The 27,758-nt window shown below is 41.3% G+C and overlaps 1 protein-coding gene across 3 annotated transcripts; it reads left to right on the top strand.

The window, feature by feature from the left end:
* Window positions 1-606: 606 nt before the first annotated feature.
* On the top strand, window positions 607-8,371 carry LOC103718455 (uncharacterized). Of its 3 annotated transcripts, XM_088715676.1 has the most exons (5): window positions 614-793; window positions 917-994; window positions 2,100-2,465; window positions 3,266-4,478; window positions 5,239-8,371. In XM_088715676.1, the coding sequence occupies exons 3-5, from the start codon at window positions 2,317-2,319 to the stop codon at window positions 8,038-8,040; spliced, it is 4,164 nt and encodes a 1,387-aa protein (XP_088571802.1). In that variant the 5' UTR covers window positions 614-793; window positions 917-994; window positions 2,100-2,316; the 3' UTR covers window positions 8,041-8,371. The 3 variants fall into 3 exon arrangements, with proteins under 3 accessions (XP_008805511.3, XP_088571802.1, XP_008805510.3); XM_008807289.3 differs by lacking the exon at window positions 917-994 and having other exon boundaries at window positions 607-793; XM_008807288.4 differs by having other exon boundaries at window positions 623-994.
* Window positions 8,372-27,758: the final 19,387 nt, after the last annotated feature.

The following is a 27,758-nucleotide window of genomic DNA, read 5'->3' as shown; positions in this document are numbered from 1 at the left end:
CCCCATCTTAGACTCACTCTCTCTCTCTCTCTCTCTCTCTCTCTCTCTCTCTCTCTCTCTCTCTCTCTCTCTCTTAACTTTTTTTTTTTTTTTTTTGGTAAAACTCTCTTTTAACCTTTGACAGAAGAGAAGTACATAAACTTGAATGTTTGAGGTGTGATTTGCTTAGAAGGTGGTGTGCAAATACTTTTGACTCAAATAAGAGTCCTATTCTGTTAACTTGGCTCACTTGATTTTTTTTTTTAATTTTGTGTGCTATTATGACATGTATTTTACGCTTTGGAATAAGGACAGCAAGATGGGAAAGTCTTGGATGAGAGAGCATGAAATTTTAGTTTTTGGTGACAAAAATAAAAGAGATGCAACATGAGAATTTTTTAAAAGAATTCTAATGGGATCTGATGCATTAGTCCTAGATGAGAGCATGAGATCAAATTACAGCAGGGGTAGTTTGGCCAATGATAAGAGGAAGGAAACAAGCAAGGGCATTCCCATAGTTTAATGGAAAGATATGGTCAGAAAGGTATCCCCCCCCCCCCCCCCCCCCCCCTCTCTCTCTCTCTCTCTCTCTCTCTCTCTCAAATACATGCATAAATATCAGAAAAGAAAAAGAGGGGAGAGAGAGAAAAAATAGAAAAGCTTAATAGGGTAGGTATAGGATAGGACAGCTCCCTGAAAACCCCTTCATTTCCTTTGCTCCCTTCTCCCTCTCTCTCTCTCTCTCTCTCTCTCTCTGGGGTTGCTGTTAATGGTACACGCCTGTTCTCGGTGGAGAACCTGATGCCTTCGATGTGTGAGTGGGTGGTGTTTTTCTCTCTTTAATCTCTTCCTATCGATTGCTGTGAACAAGAAACTCCCCTTCGCCCGGCTCTCTCTCTCTCTCTCATCAGATATCTTCATCTTCCTTTCCCTGTAGAACATGAAGTAAAGCTGAGCTCTCTTCCCATCTAAGGCTAGCTTGTTCTATCTGCTCCCGGTTGGAATCTATGAGGGGGTAAGGCTTGGAAGCGGAGGTTGATTTGGACTGTGATTTTATGGGCTTTTTCTCTGCTTTGTTCATGGATTCCCCTATTATATCTTGTTTCTAGTTCTTTTTTTTTTTTCTTTTATTTTGGTTTGGTTTCCCTCTGGGCTGATCTGTGTGTATCTCTGAGGAATATATAACAGGTCATGGATTTTTCTTGGTATTTCTTGTGTCACTGCATCAAGGGTCTGCCCCCTTTCTTTCTCTCTCTGTCCTCTTGTTATCCTTAAAATCTTTTGCTTGGATCATGGATTTGTATGGAGTTCTTGGAATCTTTGAGGAAATCTTGGATGGGTGCTCTTGAGATTTGCTTATGCTTTTGCCCATAGAGTTCTGTTGGGCTCCCCCTAGCTAGCATCTGTAGTATCACTGTGCATACCATCTTCCCCCCACCCCACTTTGTTTCCTGTTATCTTAGGATTAAGCTTTTGTATGATTTCATGCCCTCTTTCTCCATTCTTCTTCTTTCCAATTCCTCTTTCAACTTCTTTGAAACCTCCTCTCACAGGTTTTTGCCTGTCTCCTTCCAGGAAAGTGGTCATGGGTTTCTCACCCTTGGCTCTTGCTTCTCCTCCTCAGTGGGTCCAGGTCTCCCACCTTCTTGTTTGCCAGTGTATCTCCCTCTTCTCATGTTTCTTCCTCCCCACATGAAATATAATTCCATGTTGTGGGTTTAAGCCAAGGAGGCCTTATATTTCTTTCCTCTTCCTCCCCTTTGTTCTCTTCTTCCTGGAGATGGATCTTCTGATGGACTTGCGCTAGTTTTCTGGGGAGTTTCTTCAGGGGTTCAGCTGCGCCTATGGATTTCTTCACCACCATGGCCGCATAAAATGACAGCTCTGGAAGTTTCTACCCTCCTGGCGCCATTGTTCTCCTCTCTGTATGGGAGGCCAGGATGCCTTGGTCTCCAAGGAGTCTCATCTAACTTTCATGGGTTTGAAGGCCCCCATGCCTTTAGTCCACATAAAATAATGTTCTAGAAGCCTCCCTCCTGTGTCATAGGTTTCTATTTTCTCTAATTGGCTAGCAGTACCTATTTTTGCTTGGCCTGATTTCCCTTTCTTCCATCTTGCAGGCATCAGATCAGGTGAAGGGAGGAAAAGAGGGGTCTGCTCTCCTGTTTGGGGTTAATTTGGGTGCTTGGCTTTGTTCCTCTGAGGTGCTGCCTGGGAGATTAAATCCTTGGTTATGCTGGAGGCCAAGCACAAGGGCAGGCCCAGTTGCAGCAAAGCTCTTGGGCTACTACTCCTGTTGGATTACCAGCCAGGAAACATAGAGAAGGCCCTCTTCAGATGTTATCCATTGAAAACCCCTCAGACCCCTCATGTTCCTCCAAGCTCCCAGCGCTGAAAACTGATGAGAGGGCTTCTGAAAAGCTTGCCCTCCAAGAGGCAGATCCAGGAGACCTTTGTGAGAGACCAACTCCCAATTTCTCTATAAGGTAACAGTTCCATTGTACACTGTCCTCTGATGTTGTTGACTGCTTTCAATAGGAGAAAATATTGCATATATGGTTTAATTTCTGGAGGACCTTAGCTATACCCTTCTTTCTTTCTTTCTTTCTTCTTTCTTTTTTGCATTTTCTTTCTCTCACTTGCAAATCTTTTGATGTGGGGCTTGATCTGGACATTTTTTCCCCCCACACAGTTCATGGTTTTGTGGTAACAACAGGCAGTAAAGGTTCATCTTGTAGTTTGTGCTAATATTATCTTATGTCATACTAGGTTTCTAGATCCATCAACAATGAATTGTTGATATCTTGTGTCATCTCGTGTTTCTGCGTTTGATACTGAAATTGTTCTATGGAGTGAAAAGATCGATTGTTTAATTAATTGCTTCTGTGGGTCTGTTTGTGGTTGTAGTTCTTCATTCATATGATAATATGTTTTTGGTTCTTTGATTAACCGTATCATCTCTTTACCGAGAAAAAAGAGTAATCATATTATCTAATCAAAAAGGTTAGTGTCTTTCTTAATGGTGTGACTGGTTTAGGGGTCTACCCTGTGTAGAATGTATTTTTAGTTCCTTGGTTTAATAAGGAGCTAATTTTCGAAAATAACATGTGATATAAGCTTGAGTTGGTTGGTGGTGAAAATTTGTTGCAAAAGATGGTTCTCTTTGCCTGGTTTGCTTATAGGAGGTGGGATTTTAATATTTTTTGGCTTCGAAGTTCGCAAACCAGTAGATAATATTTGCAAGTTGGTTCTAATAGATCTGTTGCTTTTTTGTTTTTGTTTTCAGAGATTATGTTTTCACATCCCGGAGCAAAGGCATCGGAACAAATTGGCCGTTTCCTCAGGAGCTTTTGCAACTTTGCTTGAAGCATGGCATCAGTGATTTATTACCACCTTTCGAGCCGCCTGATTTGGTGAGAGCCCAGTGTTTAAGGAAGAAAGTAGAACCCAATCAACCAGTTGCTTGCTCAGAAGCTGACTTGCCGGGTACTAAGGATGCTGGCCCATCGGATGTGGGTGCTGAAAGTATCAAAAGCCATTCTTGTTCTCTGTTAGATGACTTGGTTGTAGAGCTTTCAGAGCAAACTCAATACACATCACCAGACAAAGGAAAATCTATAGTTGATCAAGGAGTTGCTTTGGATGAACATATCCATAGGGATGCTGAAATCTCCTTGGCAGTGAGAAGTCATAATCAAGCAGAAAGAATTTCGTGTCAGATCGGCGAACTTCCATGCTCCGTATCTGTAAATAAAAGTTTCTCAGAAGCATCATCAGAACTTGAAGTTGCTGGACCTGCTCCACTGCCCCAGAAGGTTGAAAGCTCTCGTGAATCTTTAGAAAAGAAGTGCAGATTGATAGTAAAATTGGGTGCCATTTCTGAGGCCAACCGAGCAGAAGATATAGCATCTAACACTAGCACAGTTTCAGATCCCATGGCTTCAAAGATTTGCCCTGTTTGTAAAACGTTTGCATCCACTTCGAACACCACTTTGAATGCTCACATCGATCAGTGTCTTTCGGTGGAGTCTAGTACTAAGCGGGTCCTGACCAACGTTTCAGCACCCAAAGTTAAAACGAGGAAGAAGAGGCTGATGGTGGACATATACAAATCTGCTCCCCGTTGCACTCTTGAAGACCTTGATAGGAGGAATGGTACAAACTGGGCTTCAGAGTTGGCTTGCGTAGCATTAACCAACGAGTACTCTACTGAGACTAAAAGACCAAAGTTGTTGTCAATGGATGCTAGAGGTGATGGAGATGGAGAAGTCTATGTTGATTCGAATGGCATAAAACTTCGAATTTTGTCCAAGTTAAATGATACACCAGCAGTGATATCAAGGGAGGAAACCAAGCTGAGGAAGCATGCAAAAGGCATCAAGACAAGCAAGACTATTTTGATCAGCAAGAAAAAGCGTTTCACATCAAAATGTTCAAAGAACATGAAAGTGAAGGCACATAACAAGAAGTCAAGTTCATTCAAGCTTTTGAAAGCTCGGGTATGTGTTGCTTTATCTATTCCTTATTTGACGAGTAGTATGGTTAGATTTGAGTCATCCTACATGATATGAGAATTCTCCATTACTTAATCTAGGCAAACAAATAAAGTATTTTGATATCCAAAGCCCATTGAATTTCAAAATTTTGGAAGTTGGAGTTAAATCTAGTCAGGTTAATTGTATGCCAAACAAAGAAATTGGTGGCTTCTCCATCTCTTTTAAGGAGTTAAATAGCTCTATCAAGTTTGTTTAAATTGTAGGGTTACTGAAAGTCTGAAGCAAGCTCCATGGTTCCAAGTTTTTTCCTATTTTTGGAAAAAAAAGACCAATGAAAGGTTTCCTTTTTGTTTCTTTGGTTTTTTGTTTTAAATTGTATGTATTGTTTATCAGTATAAATAGAGTTTTGGATTTGCAAGTAATGATTTGTCACTGGCAGCATCAGTATACTTGGCAAAGTATTGGGATCATAATTTTGTTAGCTTCCTTTCCTCTCCTCAAATTCTCCCTGGATATTGATTACAGCCTTCCAGCTTTGTGGCATTTGCCACCTAATTTCGTGCAATTTTTACTGTTATTTCAACATGCTGCATGGTCTCTGATACTAGGCATAATCTACAGAAAGCTTATAGAAGTAAACTCTTAAGTTTTATTTATGTAATCTCACCAATGGTTTTCTTGTATGATCAATTCAATCACACACTTGTTTATGTTGCTTCTGCTTATGTGTTTGATACCATGTGCTCCATGATATGGTAACCAGGTTAAACCAGCACCTGGTGGAGATTGCCACGCTGACACTTCTCAGGACAAGGAAGAGTCAAATATATCTACTGCTTGTGACCAAGTGATTAGCAGCGGTTCTGCAACTTTGAGACAGTGGGTAAGCTCCAAACGCTCAGACCTCCCGAAAAAACTCAACAACAAAGACAGCCATAAAACCTTGGAGAACCCAGTAGCTATCACCAAGGATACATTGACTGAGAATGACCAACCAGACTCATGCAATACTTCTGCTGTGAGAAGTCATATCTTGAAGTTCTCGAGGCCATCTGAAGACTTGATTACTTCTCCAAAAACCCAAAAAGTTAATTTTCTGTCAAACATGGCCCCCGCCATGGAAGATGGGAAGAAAAAGTCTCCCGAACAACCTGTCTCTAATGTCCGGTGGTCATCAGAAAATAATTCTTCAGCCTGTGGTCTTTTGATCAGATTATCGAGGTCATCAGCAACTTTAGTCTCTTCCCCAAGAAGCAAAAGAGAGGAGATCAACATGGGCAGCTTGCAGAAGTCTGATAATTCTTCTGACATGACAATTAAACGATCTGAGAATTGTCGGACCTTGGTGAAGGATCAGGCCTGTTCAACTTTGGAGAAGAATGTCTTGGTTAGAACACCATCCCTCTCTTTGGAGTCAAGCAAGGGTAACTTGAATGAGAAACCCTCAAAAAAATTCCGTAAGAACAGATCAATACTGAGGACTGGTAAACGAGAAGTTCGCTCGCTCGTCAAAGGGTTGCATGACTCTATCAAAGATCTCAGTCCTGATAATACTAGAGCCAATGAAACACCCAGGACTCAACAATCTGGTTTTTTGGAGGGTGAGCATGTTTCAAGGCCCCCAATAGGAAAGGTTATGGAGCAAGTATCTCCAAGCACAATTGGCATCTCAGAACCTATGCGTGAAAGAGAAGCCCCAACTGCAATGGAAGATTCACCTTTGGAAGCTGAATGTCATGAACCTAGAAGTGAAACTAGAGACATGCAATTTAAGGTCTCATCATCGTTCGCTGGGGATCATGTAACTGATCCTTACATGGAAAAAGCTACCAGTGATCCTGTTACAAGTGAAACTGCAATCTCCGAAAACCTCATGCAAATTTCCAATACCAGATTGGACCCACAGCTATCCGTGGAAGAATGTGTGCTGCCTCTTTCTTCAGGTGATGCCCATGTACCGCGAGTCATGCAAAAATCGCTTTGTAAGCAAGAAATTCGTTGTGGTGTTGTTTTGCATGATGAGGATGTCAGCCAAGAAAATCAAATAGCTGATGTAGCAGGACCCTGGGGGCTGAAAGACTCTTGTGCATCTCAGCATACAGAATGTCAGGCAGATACAGCTTCCATTCAGGAATCTAGTGCTTGTTTGACTAGTCATGGGGATATGGGGCTTGAAGTCCATCAAGAGAACTCATCGGCAACTTCTATTAGAGTGACATCTAATAATTTGGCTAATGATGGGGAACCAGCTGAATCTCCTGATTCAACTGCCTCGACCGTTTCTCTCCCATCTCCAAAAGATTCCAGTAACAGAGATTCTGAGGCAGAATTACTGCTGAGAGATACTCCTGCTCAAGATAAATTCAGCCCTGCAGTGCCATCTACAGACAACAGTGGGGGAACTGAAGGAAGTATTGCAGAGAGAATTGATGGGGAATCTAAGGTGATTCTGCCAGAAAACAAGGCTGAACAGTCTCCAAAGGATCAGTCTTTCTGCTGCTCATGCAGGGAGAGCCTTTCCAAAGAGTCTCAGTTCATGAGAAACAGTGTCACTGCTGGGACAACTCCACCTTCCAAGGGGAATATGATTTCCAGTTTGCACATTGGGCCTAGAATGCCTTCATCTTTTCATTTGTATCAGAGTCCGAAAACTAATGCCATTGCCACCTCCTGCTTGGAATCACCTACGCAATCCAATTCCACTAAGGTGTCATCAGATTCTGCTATAAATTTCCCAGCCTGCAGCGATTTGGGTTCCCCTAGCCCTTCACCTCGAAGTCAGATGCAGTCAAATACCATTCCCAAACTGAGATTGATGGGCAAGGATTTGATGGTGGTGAACAAAGAAGAGCCTGTGCAACCTCAAACTGCTGCTTCAGACTACTTAACAAATACCACATGTCTCTCGTCTCTTAGATTTGCTTCAACCAACCTTGTGGTGAATCATGAAAGTTTTCAGTACCATCATCAGCTTCCTGGTGGTTCTGTCCTTGGCCGGCCTCCATCAACTGGTAGTCACCAAATGCCTCACTATCCCCCTGGTTTTCAAGCCGGTGGCTTTGCAGGAGCTCCAATGCAACATGGTTTGATGGATCACCACAGTCAACAGAAAAAATCATACAAAAATCCCATATCCCCAGCAGCATGCAGTCTTGGAAGAACTGTTTCATCTAACCAACAGCACCAAAAGCCACCTTCTTCTACTCGAGCTCCCTACTTTATGAGAGAGGTCATTGTAATTGATGACTGTCCTGAACCTGAGGCAGATACGAGGGGCAGCCTAGTGAGCCCAGCAGGTGCATTGCCCCCAGCAATTTCAGGTCCAGATCCTATGCTACAGAGACAAGTCACTTATTTTCCATCACATAACCAATTTATCTTGAGGGATGTCTCAGGTAGTCCCAGGCCCTCTTTTCCCAACTTATACCCAAGTGCTAATCCTGATTTCATGAAGCGAGCATACTTGTCAGAAGGTTCGGGCCCTCTTCTACCAAATCCATTCGTATTCCAGTCTCCAACAGCAGGTCAGTTGAGCCCATTGTATCACTCTGAGACTCATCGTTGATCCCAACTGCAACTTTTTGTGGAAGAATTCTCCAACAGAACTTACAGTCATCTTTACTGGGAACAAGCAGAATTATGGATATTCTGGCATAGAATTATGGATCTTTTGTCTTTGTGGAGGCAACAGTTCTACAGAAAGAATGAATCTGGCAACAGACAGTCGGAGTTTTGTAATAGGTTGTGTGCCTATTTTTGATGTTTAGAAGGCTGCACTGGCTCCCAACTTTTCTGCAAAGTAGCAGTCTTAAGCTATTCTCGTAGTATGCTATGTAAAAACAGAATAATTTAATCCGACTGCCTCCTTCGACAATGAATATTAGCCTCTCCTCAAACGGCATATTGTTGGTGGTCCTACATTAGCATGCATCTTCTTCAATTATTTTGATGCTTTGTGGCTACCTGGATGGTTATGATGGTTTAGAATCTTGTTATTATCGATAATGATTAGCAGGAGCCGAGGCTGTCATGCATCTTTGCTCAATATTAGAAATCTACGAGCATACTAAGATTTTCAGGCAGATAACAATAGCAGGGAATGACTTACAGATTTATAACTTGGGATTTTATGAGAGCTAGCTTTTGTGCCATCCTGTACTGCAATAAGTAATTAAGGGTCTTTTCTCTGCAAGCTTGTTTTATGCCCTGAATTTGGGGTTGGTTTCATGTAGACTTCTCGGGCAAGGTGCAATTCTTAAGATGTAATTTTATGGGAAATTATCTATTTTTCCTATTTTTGTTTCACTATCTCAAGTAAAACATTGTTTAGTGGATATCCAATTAGCTAGATGCCGCAGGCAGTAACCGTCGGTTACCATGGGTTGTTAACTTCCCATTTATCCACTATAACATGCGATCTTAAGCTGATCATATCTATATGTATATATATATATATAATTGGGAGGCAACATGCAGGCATTATTTAGGAAGATGCGAGTATGAATATTGAGTTCTATATAACATTATCCTACATTGTTAATGGTTCTTATTCATGGCTGAGCCCTTTCATATATTGTGGAAAGCTTTGATTCATGGCAGAAGTCTCCTAGGCTTCTATTTTTAGCTCCTTCATGTTACATGAACTCTTCAGATCATTTATTGGAGTCCTCAAAAAAATATCAATAACCCCTCAATTGATCTTCTATGGGTCGTACCCGGACCTCCTTATCAACATACTGATATTCAAAGGGCTCCTCGATCTAACTAGCGGCCAGATACGCTAAGTCTATTTCTGGTCATCGGCACTCCTGTAACTCCCATATAATACAAAACCAAGTACTTTGCGAGCTGCAGCTTCAAGTGAGATAGCCAGAAAATCCGATTTACACTACTCATCTAGTTCTCCATGATAATTATGCAATGGATGCTGGTTAGAGGATGGATAACATAAGGTTATCCAGCTAACTAGCCAATGACTGGATAACAGGACATGAATAAACGGCTAAAAAGATAGATAACTAGGTTAAAGTTATTCATAAGAAGTGTGAAATGGCTTTAACCATCCCTCTAACTCTTATTTCTCTACTGTCTTCATCCTTGGATGGCAATTTTTTGCCATTTCTTTGTTATCATCTTTTCTTGCAGGATGATATTAATGGTGGATAGTGAATATGAACCAATTATCCAATGGTTAGCTGGTCAAAGAGTGGACATCAATAGCTAAAATTATCTAGAAGATGGTTAACTATTTAGAATCTAAATACAGTTTAAGGAGATAAAGAGGGACCCATCGAGGTACCAAGCCTACAAGAGAATCCAAAGATGATGCTAACAAAATCTTGATAGGATTGAGAACACCAGCTGACCCATGAATGGCCTGCCTCGCTTTTTCCTAGCTTCCCAAGCATTGTCACATGAAATATAGCCGTTACAAACGTACCACTTTTGTGCATCATCCTCTGTGAGAGAGAGAGAGAGAGAGAGAGAGAGAGAGAGAGGAGATTTTTTGCATGAACAGTAGCAGAGGGTACGCGAAGAGCCTCGAGGGAAGGAGAGAGAGAGGGAATAGAATAGAGAAGTGACACATGGGACAGAGCACGAGAGCCGTTAGACAAGGGGAAACGATCTCGGTCCCTGCCACCCGTAACCTTTCCACGTTCCCAGTTTCCCACTCTTTTACTCTCTCTCTTTCTTATTCCCAGTCTCCTACTCTTTTACTCTCTCTCTCTCTCTCTCTCTCTCTCTTTATCTTCTATTCATATATATATATATATATATATTGAGGTAAGAGATTCATCATTTAACCTTTTATCTTTGGCAGGATGGGCCTTCATTTGGTGCAACGTGTGCTGCATGGAGAAAGCGAGACAAGCCCATTAACTCAGTGGTGGGATTCCCGCATCCAGCCCTCTGCACCCTGGGGCCCTCTATATTTTTTTTCACCCTGCAATCCCTCCACCCCCCCCCCCCCCCCCCTTCCTTCACTGTCATTCGCTTGAATAATTTTTCGGCTCACTCTGATTTTGATCCCTTCCATGCTCTGTATAACAACTTAGTTTGGATTTAGTGCAATGTTACTCCCTTCTGCAGTTCCTCTAAAATACTGTGTTGAGGTTAGATATTATATTGTGATAGAGTTATTCAGATGATGTTTTGTATAACAAAGAAAAAAAAAAAGAAACAGAACAAGTGGCACTTTCTAGTATAAAACTCTACGCATGTGAGGTCTCCAATGTAAAACAGGAGAAAAGATGGTGATAGTGATGTAGAATTACACTACCAATGCAACTCTTGTGAGTCAAACAACCTATAGGAGTGGGCTACATGTGGTAAGGAAGTAGTATTGTTGTTTTTTTTTGGTTGCTTCTTTCTGTGTTGTTATGTGCTTATTATTGATCTTGGGTTCGATGAACTTATTTTAAGTGCTTAAAATGAGAATTAACCACCTTGCATTCGGACACGCATGATGTTAATGTGGGGTAGGTCTATTTAGTCCATGTTACCAGCATCATATTCTTCTACTTTGAATGGAGTCTAATATTGTTCATTTGCAGCACACATCTCATGAATTTCTGGCAGGTATGGTTGATCATTGAAACTAGTTTGTGGACATGAACTAGGTGTAATTTGTGGTGCGTAGCAATATGGTGTTGTTTATTTTTTTGTTTTTTTGCATCTGAGCCTCTTGGTACTCTTCATGGAATCATGGTTTTGGTTTTCTTTCTATGAACACAAAATAAATAAACTTCAGTGACGGGTCGTCATCATCAGAAAATTGAACAATTTATATGACATTTTACTATGTTTTGGATGTTATTTTGTTTATTCATCTACTAAAGCAGCACTAGCTACTAAGTGAACCACTTTGTTAGATAAATTTAATAGAACATCCAATATGCCACGTTTTTTCTTTTTGTTTTTATCATTATGACATCAACTAAGTTTTGCAAAAAAATATATATTTTTTAACACCTGAACTCTACCTAGTGTCATCTTGGCCAAAAGCACACGTCGTATTATTTCATTTGAACCATCTCATAAAACAGTTCCAAGCATTTATTTTTTCTATCTAAATAATAATTTAAAAAAAATTGAAGATTTGAATCGAAATTTACGTAGACTAATTTTCAATGAATTCAGAGTGATAGCCTAAGAGTGATGTAAGAAAATATAAAATATATAAATAAATCTATCTCATCCTATCAGCTTAAGTTTTGGAATAGGTGGTGATTTTATCATTGTATCAGAGCAGAGGTTTTGAGTTTGAAAGAGAAGACCGACTTACATGTGAGAAGATGTATAAGAAAATATAAAATATATAAATAAATCTATCTCATTCTATAATTTAAGTTTCTAGAACAAGTAGTGGTTTTAACAAATGACTCGATGATACGAGCATTTTAGCCGAGAGCTTAGTTTTTTTCTCATGTCAGCAAAATGAGTATCAAAAAATAATAACAATTATATTATTTAGAGCGAATTTTTATATTTCTAAGAATACTAAATTGACATCATATTTTATCGACTAAATAGCAAAAAGATCAAACTTGTATATATATATATATATATATATATATATATATATATATATATATATATATATATATATATATATATATATATATATATATATATATATATATATATATATATATATATATATATATATATATATATATATATATATATATATATATATATATATATATATGATGAGTCCAACCGTGCCGGTAAATAGAGGGAGCAAGGTGGAAGCATGCTTCTAATTCTCCGGGGCAGAACATGAGGTGAAATAGTGAGATCGAGGAAGCGGTCCGGCTGTGGCCATAAAAGAGTGGGTCCCATCGCCCTACGTTTCGTTGTTTCCGTCTTTCAATTTGATGCGAAGCCAAGCAAAACGACATCAGTAGGGCGTAGAAATGGCCCCAGAAGCGGGACCCAAGGGAGCGGAGAGTGATGAAATCGGCTGAGTTTGGCGACTGAGCGGGCGTGGAAAGGAATTAATGTAGATCATAAATATAGAACAGTATGTGCAGAGTTTCAACTCAAAACACGAAAATCCAGCTCCCAGTGACGCTATCAATTAAACCAGTTGGCACCCATTTATAGTTTGTACGTGTCTTTGAAAACATGTTCTTCCTTGTCTTTCCTTCCCTTCTCTTTCTGTCAGTGTCTTTTAGCGGAAAAAAAAAGCCCACAACATCAAACCCCCCCTTCTTTTTCTCCTTTGGTGACATTTGGTGACCTAACAAGATCATCCAAATAATTCTAGATCATTAATAGTTTTTATTTTAAAATATTTTTATTTTTAATAATTTATTAAATTTTATTCTTCTAAAATTATATTTATATTTATACCCTCGTAAAACACTTATTTTGCTATTCTATCATTTTTTATCTTTTTTTTATATATCCACACTATTTAACTCCATTAAAAAATTAACAGTTTCAAATTAAAATGACTAAAATATCCTTAATGGGTAGACGTGGAAAAAAAACATTTATAAGATGATTGCGATGGAGGATAAAAAAATATTTCAAAATTTTATTTTATTTTTAATTAAAAAAATATAGTTTTTATTAATAATGTTAGAAGAACCATTATATTAGGGGTATTTGTGCGAGATCAGTTTTTATGAGGGTACGAAAATAAATATAAATTTTAAGAGGGTATTCATGCGAATTTAAATTTTTAGAAGAGTATTCATGCAAAAAAAACTCTTAAAAATTTTTAGACATCTACGAGTAATATATTGGTATTCTATGAGAATATAAGGTCATTCACCATATAATACCAAAACTATTCCTGATATATTCTATAAAAATCTATTTACTAAGTATATAAAATATATTATAATAAAATATTAGTTATTTACTAATATATTAATTATTAATATATCTATAAAACTATGTTTATTAGTCCTGCAAATTATTAATTCTATAAAAATATATTGATTGTTATTATATAATTAATATTTTTATAATACTTATAATATATTATTTTTTAATGCTAATATTTTTTTATTCTTTTATCGCTTATTATTATTATTGTCACGCTCCGAATTCGGATCATGACACGACCGTACTATTGCAAAGTTAAGCATACAATAACACACAACCATTTTAAAACTTCAAATCAATTATGAACAATTAAATTCATGAATCTCATCAAATATTTCATCAATAAGGGTTGATTATAGAGCGTCTAAAATCTCAACATTTAATATTTCATTTTTTTTCCATAAACCTGAAGCATATCACGCTCCTTGCTTAGCAATTCCTAATTATCTGTATGAACATAAATAAATTGGTGTGAGCTATAAAGCTCAGTAAGTAACCATGCATAATCTTATTAGATCAAGCATAATGTTTTTCATACTAGTTCATTATTTTAAGAAACTAACGATTGTAACAAAGTAAGCACTTCATACAACATATAATCAAACCAGTCATAAAACTTTTGTCTTTATTCCATATTTTAAAATCCATACTCGTCATTATTCTTGCTTTGAAGACCATACTTATCATTATTCATGCTTTGAAATCTGCGCTGTCATTATTCATGCTTTGAAATCTGTACTTGTAACAAAGTAAACATTTCATATAATCCAACCAGTCATAAAACTATGCATGTCCATTCATGCAACTTCATAAATATGATTATGCATCATAAAACTTTTGCCATTATTTCATGCTTTGAAATCCGTACTCTCATATGGTAGTGTAGCTATGACCGCTCTTATTCTCACGGCAAGGCCTTTACCACTGCAGGATCATCTTCCAGTTACTATTACCCACTGGCGGGGGTCGTAAAGGCAAGTTACTTTTACCCACTAGCGGGGGTCGTATGCCTAGTTACTGTTTCCACTGGCGGAGGTCGTGCATAGCGATTTGAGAGTTCTTAAAACATATCATGCTTTTCATAAGTCTCTTCTCATAGATACATTGAAAAGTGAATAATGGCATCATTTTAAATAAAACTCATGATCATGCTGAAAACTTTATTTTTGTATGCATCTTTCTACATCATCATAATTATGTGTACATAATTTAATAATCATGTAATCATTTGCTAACACATGCTTGATCTTAATTTTGTGAAAACATAAATAATCATATACAATTTCATAATCGAGTAGTCACGAGTATTTGATAAAATATAAGATTATATCAGGGTTACTTACTTTTTCCACAATTCATATACATAATTCCAATTGCATAAATAATACTTTTTCATCTTATAAAATATGATACATGATCCATAATAAGATTAAGATAGATTACTTATCTTAATTTGCTCACAAAATGCTAATTCTCCAATACCTAGCAAGATCATTAAATTACATGTCACTTGCACATTTAATTTCTATTTATTTATAATCTTAAAGTCATTTACAGCATATCCATAGGACTCATTTTTATTTTCGGGTCCATAGCCTAATTCAATTTTTGGTTCAGGCCCATGGCCCAATTTAAATTCTGGTTCTGGTCTAATCTACTTCTTGGTTCGAATTTGATTTAATTTCTAGTTCAGGTCTGGTTCACCTTCTGGTTCGGGTCAGACCCAACTTCTGGTCAATTAGGTTTATGTAATTGGGTCAATATGTAAGGTCTATGTAAAGACCACCCCTCTCATGTATGAGGCAACTGATGATTGAATGAAAAAAACCCTAACCTCTTTCTTGTTCTTCTTCTTCCTCCTTCTCCCCTTCTCTTCTTCCTGCGTCCCTATAAACTCCTCTTCCTTCTCCCTCTCTTGTTCTTCCTTTCTTCTCCTCTTTCCCCGCAGTTGTGCTACGTCAACTTGGTATCAGAGCCTCGGCTTTGCCCCTGCTGCCAAAGCCACGGTCCATTTCCTTGTCTCTCCTCTCTTAGTTTCACCAGATCTCTTTTCTCTTCATCGGTTCCCACCAACAACAAGAGCAGAGCCCCTTTCTCTGTCAATTTCGTCACCAGAAGGAAGGGCCGTCCCAACCTAGACCACCTTTCCCTTTCCCACCAAGACCATAGAACTGGGAAGCCCCCACCGGAGAAGGCCCCATCGGCCATCGTGTTCGGTGACTCAACTCCACGGAAGCCCGACGCCTTGCTGTCCACTGTGCAGCACCCGGACTGCAGTAGTCGTGACTGACCGCCGCCCACAACCGCCATGCGACAACCCCGGAACACCCTCTGCTCGTGCCGTACTACACAGGAAGAGGCCGCTTGCCGCCATTCGTCGCCGCCGACCATAGATCCACGGTCGCGATTTCCGCCGCCGCCCTCCCCTCCATTCCGCAACCGCCGCCGAGGAGGTCAGCACATCCTCCCGAATCCGTCGGGAGGTTGAAGAAGAAGTCAAGGTAACAGGTAAGTTCTAAACCCGTTATCCCCAACCCGGTAACCCGGGTCCCAAAAAAAAAAAAGTTTCACGTGACCCGCACGTGACGGGTCCGTAAAGGGTATCGGATCGGGTCAAACCCGTTAACCCGAATTCTAATGGGTCTGAGTTAAAAAAATAAAAAAAAAAGAAAAGACAACAAAAAAAATAAAAAAAATAAAAAAATACCTTTGTTCATCTTCCCCAACCGCACGCTGCGCCGCCGCCCGCGTAGGGCCGCTTCGCCCGTGCCGCCGCTATCATCGCTGCTTCGCCGTCGCCATTCCCGCCTCCGCCGCCCCACACTCACCGTCGCCACCTCACGCTTGCCCGCTTCCCCTCCGCCCGCACGCAGCGCCGTTCTCTTCCTCTGCCACCCGCACGCAGCACCATCCCCATGTTGCGACCGCCTCTGCCTCAACTGCAGCGCCGCATTGTCTCTCCGCCGCTGTGCTCCGCCCCTTCCTCTTCCTCCGTCACAGCTCACCGCTTCCGTCTCCTCTGCTGCCGCCAGAGTCCGACCGCCCTGTTGCCTCATCTCCCCCCCCCCCCCCGCCGCCGCCGCCGCCTTCTCTTCCCCCCCCCCTCTCTTCATCTGTCCCGACCACTCCTCACGGCACCTTGCCCATCGCCAACTCTCCCTCCCTCTTTCATTTCATCAAGGGTTCCAACAGTGAAACTGATGACCCAAAGATTGAGTTAAAGATTGATTTTGATGATCACAAAACCTTGAAGTATAATTACTAATGTTTGTGTTGCAAGAAGAAAGATAATTTATTTTGCAAGGAACATAGCAAGTTGGAAAAATACAAGAAGGCCTCAAAAGCTCTCAAAAAAGTTGGAAGAAAGCTTCACTTCATTGGCCCAAGTTTCAAGTTCAAAGGATTCAAGTTGAAGGAGCAAATTCAAAGAAAGATTCAAAAGAATAGTCCTCGAGTCGACTCCGGAAAGTTTAGAGTCGACTCTGGCACTCTAGAGTTTCAAGAAACAGTGCTCGAGTCGACTCCGATACTCTACGAGTCGACTCCGACTGAGAATCAACAAAAAGACAGAGAGTTGATTTTCAGCGCTACAGTGATCTCGAGTCGACTCCAACTTCAGTGCTACAGTGCGGAGTCGACTCCCAGCTACAATGCCGACAGACTACTATTCACGAGTCGACTCCTGCTTCAGCCGAGTCGACTCCTGCTTCAGCCGAGTCGACTCTAGCACGCTGGGAGGCATAACGGCTAGTTTTTTCTTGATTCCAACGGCTCTATTTTTGTCTCTAACGGCTAGATTTTTGTTTCCACGACATCTAAAGCTATAAAATCAACGGGAGAGCAAGGGGAGAGAGCATGGAAGTGGGAGAGAATATTTAGGGAAGAGATTTCAAAGAGATTACAAGAAAAATCTTCCATAAGCACAAAAGGGCCATTCAAAGTAAAATAGAGAGAAGAAGAGCATCCAAGTAAATCCCAAAGCTTCCTCTCCATCCGTGTGCTGCCTCGGTGATCCTCTACTTCGTGCAAAATCAGAAGAGGGTCAAGTAAAGAAGAAGCCGAGTTCCTCCATCTACAATATTGTTTGAGGGCTTCATCTCTTTACTTTACTTATTTATATTTGCTATATTTGCTTATTTGAGAAGCTTGTATTTGATTTAAACTCTTGCTCTATTATCTTGTAACTTGATTCAATCAAGGGATTGAATCAAGGGGTTCAGGTTTGTTGGTGAGTCAAAGGAAAAACCAACTTTGTAAGGTTGTGGTTGGTGAGCCTTTGGAAAAACCAACTGGGTTGATTGTGAACCCGGAAAACAATCGTTGTAAGGTTGTGGTTGGTGAGCCTTTGGAAAAACCAACTGGGTTGGATTGTGAGCCCGTGAAAACAATCGGTTGGTTCTAGTCGGTGAGCCTGTGAAAACCGACCGAGTTCGTTGTGATCTCGCAAAACAACAAGTTGGGTTGTGAGCTTGTAAAACAACCGACTGTAATCTGAGGGATTATAGTGAAATTTCCAAGAGGTCTTGGAGAGTGGATGTAGGTGCTGGGGTGCACCGAACCACTATATATCTTTGTGTTTGTGATGCTTTATTTCTTGCATTTCATGCCTTACATACATACTTGACTGTGTAATATCTCTAGCTTTATTTCCTAATTGAGTATAAGAGATTGTTTAGAACTTTCTTAGCTTTCACTCTATTCTTACAATTTACATAGATTAAATTGATCATACAACTATAAGTTAATTTAGGATCAATTGCGTTCTAAAGCCATAGTATAATTGCTCTAGCTTAGTTTGTCACTGCATTACTTATAATTACCTAGAGCTTAAGTAAGTAACATCTTATCATTCCGCTATATTCAATTTAAAGTAAAAAATTAGGAAACACAATTTTTAGAAAATCCAATTCACCCCCCCTCTTGGGTTGTCATCTTGGGCAACAGAAACCCTCTCCACACTCATCTGGCTCATTCCCCGGTCCCCCCCCCCCCTCCTCCCTCTTTCTTGTTGGGCCGAAGACCCATCAGGCCCATCTGGCCCCACCACAGCCGTTCTTCTTTATTTTGGGTTCAACAGGCCCATTTTCACAGCAAGCCCAACGAGTTGCTGCGCAGAAATCCAATTGGAGCTCTTTGAAGGGTCCATCAGCTACAACCGCGCACCGATCATCGCCTCAGCCCACGAGCATACATTCTGGTCGCCTAGTTCATGACAGATAATAAGGTTTCTACTTTTCTTGGGCTTGTTTATTTAATTATGTTCTAGTTCTCTTGCATGACAGTCCTATGTTGAAAACTTGCTTCTCTGTCAAACTTTAAAACCTAGAACATCTACTATCACACCCATTCTAAACACCATCTATATCTAGATATTAAATTAGCACACCCTAGCGACCGGATCTTTCTCAACATCCATTGATCAGATTACTTTCGGATTAAAACGACCGTAATACGTACTTGCAGCCTAATTTCTTATGGTGACTAATTTCCTACTTCAATTCTGAAATAACCAAAGTACAAATTAGTAACATTTAATTTTAAGTTACTTTTATGAAAATTTGCTGATTTCTGAATTCATAGTAGGTTGCATTAGTAGGTTGTCATGCATCACATTTGGTCAGTTAAGGTTTATTGGTAGCATTGCATGTCACATCATCAACTAGGTAGTCCTTGCATGCCAACCCGTAGTGGTAGGGAGTGCCTCCTCACTCACTCTAAGATCCCTTTAGCCACAATGGATTCCAGAGTTCTGCAAGATCATGTGGAGCAAATCGCTGCCTTACGAGCTGATCATGACGAATTCAAGCGAGAGATCCGTGCTCTAGTGCAACATCCTAGGACTCCTGAACCGTCAACCCCAATCACAGCTTATCCCGAGTTTGGTTTGGCCACACCACCTGTAGGTCTTCCCCATCCCCCTAGGAACCAACATCCTCCTGATCACCAGCACGATCTTGACGAACGACTACTTCGTACCGTAAGAGTAGATGCCCCTACATTTGCTTGTCAACTAGAGCCAAGCATGTATCTTGATTGGAGAGCAGCCATGGATAATTATTTTGAGTGGTACGAAATGACTGACGATAGAAAAGTACGATTCGCTAAAATGAAGCTTATTGGGCAAGCTCACTAGTACTGGCATAATGTTGAACATATGTGTGAGACCCAAAGACTTCCTTGTATCACTACCTGGGAGGATATGAAGAAAAAGCTGAATGAGAAGTATCTGCCATTCTTTTACCGACAACGCCTTATGGATAGGTGGCAGAAACTAACTCAAGGGACATCAACCATTGCTGATTACATTGCACGATTTGAGGAGTTTCATATGAGGTGCGGTGTAATCGAAGAGGAGACTGTTACTCTCTCTAGGTTTCGGGCAGGACTCCGCAAGGAGATCTAGAAAGAACTAATCCTCTGGAGTAAATATGCAAAATCCTATTTGATAGCGGAAGTTGTATTAATACCATTGCTTCCGAAGTTGTCTCCCGCCTCGGCCTGAAATCTATCCCTCATCCCAATCCATATAAAGTAGCTTGGGTAGATAAGACATCTCTTTCGGTGTCGGAAAGATGCCTCGTCCCAATTCAATTACTATCCTATAAAGACGAAATCTGGTGCGACTGCATTCCGATGGACGTAGGTCAAGTCATCCTAGGGAGGCTTTGGCTATACGATATGGACGTCACACTTCATGGGCGTTCGAATTCGTGTAGCTTTATGTTCCAGGATCGGAAAATTATACTAAACTCATTGCCTCCTAGAGAGTCCGCCCCTGAAAAGAAGAGTGCCACTCTACGAAAAGATGAACCACTTCACATCATTACTTCGAAAGAGGTAATGAAAGATATCGAAAGTCAATCACCTATGTTTGCCCTTGTGGCTAGATCCATCAGTATGGAGTCGAACCTTGAGCACCCACCAGTAGTAGTTCCCCTGTTGGAGCAGTTCTACTCTGTTTTCCCTAAGGATCTTCCAGATACACTTCCTCCGATGCGTGACATCCAGCACGTGACTGACCTCGTTCCCGAAGCATCCTTGCCAAATCTTCCCCATCATAGGCTCAACCCAAACGAGCACACTGAACGGCAACGTCAAGTTGACGAACTCCTCACCCGAGGATATATTCGTGAGAGTTTGAGCCCCTATGCTGTACCTGCACTCCTCACTCCCAAGAAAAATGACTCTTGGAGGATGTGCGTTGATAGCCGTGCCATTGATAAAATCACGGTTAAGTATCATTTTTCCATTCCTAGGCTGGACGACCTCTTAGATTTTATGTCTAGTGCCGCGATCCCATTGCAAGATGTCAGTATGGACTTCGTGTTAGGACTTTTACATACCTACATCAAGCACGATTCCATATTTATGGTTGTAGACCATTTTTCAAATATGGCTCCCTTTCTCCTATGTCCTAGGACTTCTAACGCTTCTAGAGTTGCCAAACTTTATTTCAATGAAGTCGTTAGACCTCATGACCTTCCAAACTCTATTATATCTGATAGAGATGTTAGATTCGTGAGCTCCTTTAGAAAAATTCTTTGGCACATGATTGGTACTAAATTAAAATTTTCGTCGACCTATCATCCCCAAACTGATGGCCAGACGGAAGTTGTTAACTGTAGTCTAGAAAATCTTTTAAGGTATCTAGTAGGTGAGCATGTTAGGACCTGGAATTTAGTGTTACCGACCGCCGAGTTTGCATATAATCGTTCAGTCAATAGGTCCTTAGGTATGAGTCCCTTCGAAGTGATGAATGGATAAAACCTAGGCAGCCCATAGTCTTGATGCCCATGTCTCATCAACATAGAGTCTCTGAGTCTGCATAATCATTTGCATCACACCTGCATTCATTGCATCAGAAAATCAGCAAACATATTCACTCTAATAACTTAAAATATAAATCCCTTACTAATTTGCACAGACGTTATAAAGAATTGAATGTAGGCGATTATGTCATGGTAAGAATTAGACATGAACAACTTTCTTCGAGAACATTCAAAAAGTTGCAATCTCGTAGTGCGGGACATTCAAAGTCCTAAAGAAAATCAGTTCGAATGCGTATGTTGTAGATCTTCCTGATGACTATGGGATTAGTGCGACATTTAATATTGAAGATTTAGTCACATACAAAAAGATAATATTCATGCCCTCTAACCCCTTTATTGATATACTTGCCCATGTTGGACACCCTGACCTATTACCTGCTGTTGAGCCACCACCTTCCCAATTTCATGCATGCAGAGAACAAATAGAATATATATTGGATGAGCAGGTTGTTTCAACCAGGAACGGTGGTTACCAACGTTACCTTGTTCGGTGGAAAGGTCGACCAAAGTCTGACATGACGTGGATTTTCAGAGCCCAGCTACAGCGCCTTGACCCCGATCTTCTGGAGTAGTACGATAGCCGACCAGACCTGTACTTGATGGGGTCATTTTTCTCACCTTGGAGGAGTTGATGGGGACATCAGAGCCCTTCATCCAGATGATCCTGAGCCCCTAGATTGAGTCAGACTCGGATTGGGTCCATTTGAGTCCGAGTCATTTTCTTTTATTATATTATTTACTTTTGTCTTAGTCAAGTTAATTTGGTTCATTATTTTGTTATTAGACTGGTCAATTGGATTTATGTAATTGGGTCAATATGTAAGGTCTATATAAAGACCACCCTTCTCATGTATGAAGCAACTGATGATTGAATGAAAAAATTCTAGCCTCTTTCTTGTTCTTCTTCTTCCTCCTCCTCCCCTTCTCTTCTTCCTGCGTCCTTATAACCTCCTCTTCCTTCTCCCTCTCTTGTTCTTCCTTTCTTCTCCTCTTTCTCCGTAGTTGTGCTACGTCATGATTCAATTACTGGTTCAGGTCTAATTCAACTTCTGGTTCAAATCTGATTCAACCTCTGATTCAGATATGAGCCAGCTTCTGGTTCAGGTCTGAGCCAATTCTACTTCTGGTTTAGACCCAATTGCCCTTTGGTTCAGGTCTGGGCCCATTTGCATTCAAGTTCGACGTTTAATTAGGTTATGGATTAGGCCCTTGGCCTGATTCAATTACTAGGCCTATTTGTATTCAGGTCCAGAAACACAATTAGTTAATTTATAATTAACCCATATCAGTTCTAATTAATTTAAAGAAAATCTAGCCTCAAACTATATTCAATTTAGTCTCTATATTAAAATTTGAGCTCTTCAGGCTCAGTTAGTTTTGGTTTTAAGAACACAGGGCTCGAACTAGGGCCCAACCCAGTTTCACACTTCTAAAGCCAAATTTATTTGAAGCCCACCCTGAAATCAGGCCCATTTCAGCCCACAACATTTTTTTTCCTTCTTTCTTCTTTTTTTTCCCCTTGCTTTTCTTCTTTTTCTTTTCTTTTTCCCCTTCTTCCTTCCCGAACCTTCCTTTCCCTTCTTTCTTTACTTCTTCTCTTCTCCTTCTTTCTTCTTCCCTTCCCGATCTCCTCCTCCTCTTCTCCTCTTCTCACATGAAGCAAGGAAGCTCGTGGGAGTGCTCGGGAGGGAGACGGGTCCGAGGTCGGTGGTGCCGGCGGCCGGCCAACATCGCCCGTTGCTCGGCCTATAGCAGCCGACCCCCCCTTCTTCATCATCCTTCTTCTCTTGAGAAAGGAGGAGGGCCGCTCCCCCTCACGGAAGAGGTGGACCGCGACTGGCGGCACCCGCGGCCAAACCCATGGCCGCGCTCGCAATGGCCGGCCCCCTCTATTCCTTGGTAGAAATGGAGGGGGGGGGTCGAGACCACCCTCTCGAGAGGAAGGGGCCTCCGGCCCGCCGCAGTTCCGACCGAGAGCCGATGGAGCCTGCAGTTGGAGCCGGCAGCTCCTCCCTCGTTCCCATTGGGGTAGGGGAAATAACCCATGGCCGTGGCCATGGATGCGGCCACTGTTGCGGCTGAGCTTGCTGCGACCAAAGAGGGGAGGAAGGGCCTCCGGCCGTTGACGGCTCCGGCTGAGCATACCGGGTAATCTCTTCCCCTTCTTTCCCTCTTCTTCTTCTTATTCTTATTCTTCCTATTCTTTTTCTTTTGTTTTCGTTCTTTCCTTTTCCTATTTTTGTTTCAGAGGTAGTGATGAGAGCACAAAAGTGCAATCATCAGACCATTTTAATTAGTATTATAATTAATCATTAATAATAAAATTAATTAATTAACGTTGTATTTGTGTTTGAGTGCAAGTAATCCAAGAGACCCAATAACATTGGGTTTGAGCCCAATGCCCGGCGGCCCGAGCTCAACAAATTCTCCAGCTGCCATACAAGCATGAAATCCTGCGTCATCCATCAAGTCAGTCCCGCATCAAGGCCCCGCGATCATTTCCTTCTCGGCCATCCGCCCAGCCAATCATCAACATCCCAAATAAATCCACTCCGTCCGCATCATCAACGAGTCCTCCTAGCAAGCCATGGATCATGCCATCATCACAGCCGTCCGTTTCAAAGAGTCCCTTTAGCCGTGAAGCCAAAGGTTCAAGCCCCTCCACGCGCCTCCTTCCTTCTGCAACAGCCCAGCTCCTTCCCAAATCGAGCCATCCGTACCACGCCCAGCTTCATCCCGCGGTCCGTGCGATCCCAGGAGACTCCAGCTCCTCCCAGCGAATCCCATTTGCAAGCCGAAATCCCAGCAACGCCAGAAGAAGGAAATAGGAAGCAAATCCCAGCTCTTCCGTGATCCCGTCGATCCCGCTTCCAATCCGGCACCCAAAGAAGGGAAGATCAGCAATCCAACGCGTCTCCTCCCTTCCGTTTTTCTTCCTCTTCCGCGTGCAATCCCGACGATCATGCTCCCAGCCATCCGTGCCTTCCTTCCTTGCATCCACGGTCAACTCCTCACAGCATCCCGTGAAGGAAATCCACGGATCTCACGCTCGTCTACCCTCTTCCTCCTCCCAATGATTCCGCGAGTGAGCCCAAGCATCGATCCAGCCGGCCGTGATTCTCCAGCAAATCGCAGCATCACGTCCGCAATCGCCCGTTGATCCCGTGATCGGCTCCTCCCAGCAGCCCCTCATGCCATTTCTTCCACCCGTCTGCGTTCATCACGGAAGACCGCATCCTCCCAGCAGTCCGTGATCAACGTTCCCCGAGATCCCAAGCGCCCATTTTCCATGTGGCTGATCTCTAGTGGGGACCTATAAAAGGGAGGGGAAAAGGAGAAGGAGAAAAAGCTTGGAGAGGTGGGTGGCCGGCGGGTCCACAGAAAAGAGAAGAACAGGGGAGAGGGGTCGGTTTGGGAGAGAAGAGAGAATGCCTTGCTCTGTTTTCAACGAAGTTTGAAAATAGAGCATTATGATTTTCTTTTTTTTTTAGTTTTAGCTTTCTGTTTAAGTTTAGTTTTTTTTATTTATGAGAGCAATGTTTTTCTTTAGTTTGAGTTTATGAGAGCAATGTATTTTTTTTAGTTTTATTTTAATTGAAAGTTTTAATCGAGAAGTTATGTTTTGAGTTTCAGAGCATGTTGTTCTTATTTTTAGTTTTATTTTAATTGAGAGGTTTTGTTTTGAGTTTTAATTTTTGAGAGTTTATTTAGGTAGAAAGTTGTATTTTATTCTGAAATTTTAATTTCTGTTCTGCAATGTTGCCCAGATAGACAACCCAAGAGGGAGGGGTGAATTGGGTTTTAAAATAATTATTGCAATTAAAATGTCTGTGGATAACTAATTAATACTTTTTGCAAGTTAATTAATTAGATGCTATTTGCAGTGAATGAAATGAAAGTAAGAGATGACACGGCAATCACAAACACAAAGATTTTATAGTGGTTCGGAGCTAACCCTCGCTCCTACGTCCACTCCCCAAGCCTCACTTGGGAATTCACTATAACCCCTCGGATTACAGCCGGTTGTTTTACAAGCTCACAACCTAACTTGTTGTTTTACGAGGTCACAACGAACTCGGTTGGTTTTCCCAGGCTCACCGACTAGAACCACCCGATTGTTTTCTCGGGATCACAATCGAACCCTCACACGTTGGTTTCAACCTAGGCTCACCAACAAACCTTTACACCCTTGATTCAATCCCCTGATTGAATCAAGTAAGGACCAAATGGATAGAAAGAACAAAGAGAAAAATACAGCTTCTAAATAAGCAGATATTCAGCAATATGAATAATAGAAAAGTTAAGAGCCCTCAAACAAGTTTATGATGATGTAGTGGAGGGCTTCTCGAACTTTGGATCTCCTCTTGAATGTCTTGAAGACTTGAAGGCAGAAGGAGACTTCTTTAACGCTGGGAAGAGTTGGTTGAATGGAGTTAATGGCTCTCTTCCTTCTTTTCCGCTGAAATCCCTTTGGCAGATGAAGTTATTGTGTTTTCTTTGAAAGGAATGTTACTTCTCTACCTTGCTACAGTTCTCTGTGGCTATTTAAGCCATTCCCCTCGGAAACTAGCCGTTAGACACACTTTACTAGCCGTTCTGCACATTCTGCACATCCTGACAATGTGTCCGTTGGGATCGGAGTCGACTCGCGCGATCTGGAGTCGACTCGGCTGTAGCAGGAGTCGACTCATGCTTTTCTAGAGTCGGCTCAGCAATTGTTCCGGATTTGAATTAAAGTGTTCTTCTCGACTGGGAGTCAACTCGACTTAACCCGGAGTCGACTCCCCAAAGTCTGGAGCTGACCTGGCACTTTTGGAGTCCGCTCATCCCAAGGAATCCATAGAGATATTCTTCAACTTCACTCACTCGAGTCGACTCGGAAATTCTGGGAGTCGACTCGGCGCTCAGAGCCCGAACTCCCGATCTTCTGTCTTTTGGCTCGTGCAGTCTTGGAGTCGACTCGAACTGTTCTGGAGTCGACTCGGCTCTCAGTATCCGAAAAACAGTCTTCTGTTCTGTCTTTTTGGAGTAGCGCTGCCTTGGAGTCGACTCGAACTGTCTTGGAGTCGACTCGCGTCTCAGAGACAACAATACTGTCTTCTGTCTTTTTGGGGTCGCGCTGTCTCGGAGTCGACTCGGGCTTTGCGGGAGTCGACTCGACTCTCAGTGTCCGAAAGTTGCTCTCTGACTTTTGCCTTGTATAACACTGAGAGTCGACTCTCGCTTCCTTTGGAGTCGACCTGCCAACCATCGGAGTCGACTCGCGTTCCTCAGGAGTCGACTCGGCTCTCAGGGTCCAAAATGACTTCTCTGTCTTTCTGTCTGTAACTCCCTGGAGTCGACTCATACTACTCTGGAGTCGACTCGGCAAGCATCGGAGTCGACTCGCGCTTTTCAGGAGTCGACTCGCTGACAGGTTTTGAGTTGTATCTTTCTGCTCGTCTGTCTGTTTTCAGTCGGAGTCGACTCGTAATGTCCCGGAGTCGACTCGAGCCTGTGCCAGTGCTTCTGATATGCTTGGAGTCGACTCGAAATATCCCGGAGTCGACTCGAGTCTCAGACTTTGGTTCACATTGACTTCTTAACTTATCCAAATTGTTTTGAACCAAATCTAGAGACACTTAGCCATAAATTTACAAGGATATCTCTGAAACACTAGATTGAATTCATTAGTAAACATAAGATATACTCAAATGCTTTGAGCTCATCAAAATCAAATAGGGTTATAATCAATCACTCCACAATCTTTCCCTTTTTGATGATGACAAAACATTGAGTATATGTAAAGTGAATTGCTCAACAAACAAGGAGAATTATAGTAAAATTTGAAAATGAATTCAAGTGTCTAGTTAGTTTTAATTTATCCAGACTTGAAAGGTGTGAAACAATAAATTTCGACATTAAGGCTCTCCCTTTCATTTGGAATTATATAAGCCTTCATGTCATGCAATCAATTGTTTGGCTTATATATATTTAATGATTTTGCTTTCTTAAAAATTCAGATTCTCCCCCTCAACACATGCATTCAACTTTGTTTTGATTCTCTGAAATTTTTTTTAGTGTATGAAAGCTTTTGAACTTAAATTTTTAGTTTTTGGAGGGAAAATCTGCCAATTTATTCTTAAGTAGGATTCAACTAATCTCCGAATATCCCTTGAATAGATTCTGGAGATTACTCTATTAGGAGCCCCAACAGAGAGATAATGAGCCTCGAGGTATCAAACCCACTAAGAACAAATTATTGTGTGTTTTAAGAGTTTTTTTTTAATTAATTTTCATTTTGATTCCTTTTACATATCTATTAAATATTTCTCCCCCTTTTTGTCATCGTATCAAAAGGAAGAAAGCAGAACACACAAGCAAGTAGAGATCAATGTGCACAATATTGAAGAAAATTGTCTACTCATTGTATTGATGTATATGTAAGTACATTTGTGAATACAATAAGTAAAGCAGTAAATACATGTCAAAGTAAACAAAATAAGCTAGGGCTTCCTCGAGGATGTGGCTCCTCCCCTCAGTCTGGATTGTTCCATTATGAGACTGACTCCATCCGTGACATTCCCTAGCTGGGTGATAATGGCCGAGGTGGCCCTACTATGCGTCGTGGATA

This window comes from Phoenix dactylifera, chromosome 2, assembly GCF_051530095.1.
Source record: "Phoenix dactylifera cultivar Ajwa chromosome 2, Ajwa_hap1_PhDact_Kaust_v1.1, whole genome shotgun sequence".
Classification (NCBI taxonomy): domain Eukaryota; kingdom Viridiplantae; phylum Streptophyta; class Magnoliopsida; order Arecales; family Arecaceae; genus Phoenix; species Phoenix dactylifera.
This window is presented reverse-complemented; position numbering and strand designations above follow the sequence as displayed.

Excerpts from the sequence above, each read along its gene's own strand:
- LOC103718455 (XM_008807289.3), top strand. The coding sequence starts at position 2,317 with ATGTTATCCATTGAAAACCCCTCAGACCCCTCATGTTCCTCCAAGCTC. Across the intron at positions 2,466-3,265 it reads ACTCCCAATTTCTCTATAAG|AGATTATGTTTTCACATCCC; the intron begins GTAACAGTTCCA and ends TTTTGTTTTCAG. Across the intron at positions 4,479-5,238 it reads TCAAGCTTTTGAAAGCTCGG|GTTAAACCAGCACCTGGTGG; the intron begins GTATGTGTTGCT and ends TATGGTAACCAG.